This window comes from Perca flavescens, chromosome 1 (genome assembly GCF_004354835.1).
Source record: "Perca flavescens isolate YP-PL-M2 chromosome 1, PFLA_1.0, whole genome shotgun sequence".
NCBI classification, from domain to species: Eukaryota; Metazoa; Chordata; class Actinopteri; order Perciformes; family Percidae; genus Perca; species Perca flavescens.
This window is the reverse complement of record NC_041331.1, coordinates 44,099,426-44,102,182: the sequence shown is the minus strand read 5'-3', so window position 1 is coordinate 44,102,182 and position 2,757 is coordinate 44,099,426. Positions and strand designations below refer to the sequence as shown.

At 41.9% G+C, this 2,757-nt stretch overlaps 1 protein-coding gene across 1 annotated transcript in view; it reads right to left on the bottom strand.

Annotated features, from left to right (window-relative positions):
* Positions 1-1,879: 1,879 nt before the first annotated feature.
* Positions 1,880-2,757, bottom strand: part of LOC114556195 (chymotrypsin A) — a 6,090-nt gene continuing 5,212 nt past the window's right edge. The window contains exon 7 of the mRNA XM_028579088.1: positions 1,880-2,077. Coding sequence (XP_028434889.1) covers positions 1,916-2,077 — 162 coding nt within the window. The 3' untranslated portion in view covers positions 1,880-1,915. The remainder of the gene's footprint in view (positions 2,078-2,757) is intronic.

The window sequence follows — 2,757 nt, the reverse complement described above, 5'->3', positions numbered from 1 at the left end:
CTTTATGTCTCCTTATGTCACGCTGTTCCCTCGTTGGAAAGCAGGCGACATTTTCTGCCCTTTTTAGACTAGATTTTTGGTGCCTTTTTCAAAGATTTTGTGGAAGATTTTGGACTCTAAACCCTGCAGCCAGGGGTTTGAACCCTGCAGCCAGAGGACCATAAACCATCTGCAGCCGGGGGTTTGATGCCATGGACATCAAACCCCCGGGAGTGTAGTGGTGAGTAATGATCTCTGATTGGAGAACATTAGTTATTATTATTATTGTTATGTTCGGCCGTTCCATCAATTAGCTGTTCTCATGAACGTCTCCAAACATGGCGCCGCTTCTCTGAACTGATGACATCACAGCTGCACTCAGAGCCAATCAGCTGCAGCCGAGCCGCGCTGCCAGCTGATTATGGCCCAGCAGCTGAAAGGCTTTTTAATAACACAGGTTTATGATCAACAAAAACAGAGCTGTTACCGTGACTACGATTTGTTTGACTTTTCTGCCCTTCTTTCAAGGTTTTTGTGGGGTTTTTTTTGTGAGTTTTTTTTTATAATTGTTTGGTCATATTTGTTGCTTTTTTGGATATTTTCTGCCCTTCTTTCAAGGTTTTTGCTGTTTTTTTTCCAGAGGAATTCATGTTTTTGTTGCATCTCTGGAAACTGGCTTTTTTAAACATTATTTTTTGGGCTTTTTCCCTTTATTAGATAGTGACAGTGGACAGACAGGGAAGGGGGGGAGAGAGATGGGGGAAGACACGCAGCGAAGGGCCACAGGTTGGACTCAAACCTGCCCCGCTGCCCAGGACTCAGCCCAAGTGGGGCGCACGCTCTCACTGGAGGACCTAGAGGGCGCCACTCGGCTTTGATTGGTACAGTCTGTGGAGAAATGTAGAAAACAATGACAGAACTTCAGATATGAATACGTAACATACAAAGTATTTCATCTCTTTTTACAGTGGGTATGACATGCCTTTGGTGTGGGAGACCAGGGTCAGAGTCCCACTGCCATACATTAACCAGTGTGTCCCTGAGCAAGGCACTTACCCCCTAGTGGCTCCAGAGGCGTGTTAAGGCGCTGACACACTAACCCAATCGGCCGTCTGACAGTCTGGTGAGGTTGGTGACTCGAGTCTGTTCGGTGTCCCGTACTGTCGTCTCAATTTAAATGTTAAAAACAACCTCCTGTTACGGTCCATATCATGCAAGATATCAGGAAACTTCAGCTGATTTCTTACATTAAGACAATTTTTGTCTGTGAAATGTTGTGTTTAAATATGCAAATGAGGCTTTATGTGATGCTAACTTTGGTGGAATTTAGGAGAAATCTACAGACACAAATGGACAAAGTGAAGAAAAGACAAAAATGTATAAATTAAAATGATGTTTTAGAGTTAACTTCACAGGTGTTGGTCGGTGTATTTTAAACTTTGAGCAACACTAGCTGTTTCTTCCTGCGTCCAGTCTTTATGCTAAGTTAGGCTAACATGCTAACTCACTGTTTCTCTGGCAGAGAGAAATCATCTGATTGGACAAAAGTATTTATTTCATCAGCGTTCAGTGTGAACTAACGACAACAACACATCTGTTTAAAAGGCTTTAGAGGTGTTGTTCAGTGTATTTTAAACTTTGAGCAAGGCTAGCTTTTTACCCCTGCTTCTATTCTTTATGCTAAGCTAACATGCTTACTCACTGTTTCTCTGTCACAGAGAAATCACCTGATTGGACAGAAGTATTTCTTTACTTTCATCAGCGTTCAGTGTGAACAAACGAGTTAATTAATAGGCTAACATGCTAACATGCTAACTCACTGTAACAGTAAGTTAGCATGTTAGCCTAGCCTGATTTCTTCAGAGTGAACACATGACACCGACAGATGGGTTTCTGAGTTTCAGACTTTTATTGATGATCAGGTTCAAAGAGACGCTCAGTTGGCGGCGATGGTCTGGTCCATCCAGGCGCGGAGCTCGGTGACGCGGGCATACACGCCGGGCATTGTGGGAGTGCAGGTACCGCTGCCCCAGGACACGATGCCGACCAGAGTCCAGGCGCCGGCCTTCTGGCAGACCAGAGGGCCGCCAGAGTCGCCCTGAAACACACAACACAACGTAAAGATATATATATATATATATATATATATATATATATATATATATATATATATATATATATATATATATATATATATATATATATATATATATATATATATATATATATATATACAGTATCTCACAAAATTTTAGTAAATATTTTTAAATATTTCATTATATCTTTTAATGAGACAATACAGAAGAAATTACACTTTGCTACAATGTAAAGTCAGTCCACCCCTATGTTAAATTCCCATAGAGGCAGGCAGATTTCTATATTTAAAGGCTAGTTATTTCATGGATCCAGGATACTATGCATCCTGATAAAGTTCCCTTGGCCTTTGGAATTAAAATAACCCCCCCCCATCACATACCCTTCACCATACCTACAGATTGGCATGGTTTTATTACCCTTCACCATACCTACAGATTGGCATGGTTTTATTACCCTTCACCATACCTACAGACTGACATGGTTTTGTTGCCCTTCACCATACCTACAGACTGGCATGGTTTTGTTGCCCTTCACCATACCTACAGACTGGCATGGTTTTGTTGCCCTTCACCATACCTACAGACTGGCATGGTTTTGTTGCCCTTCACCATACCTACAGACTAGCATGGTTTTGTTGCCCTTCACCATACCTACAGACTGGCATGGTTTTGTTGCCCTTCA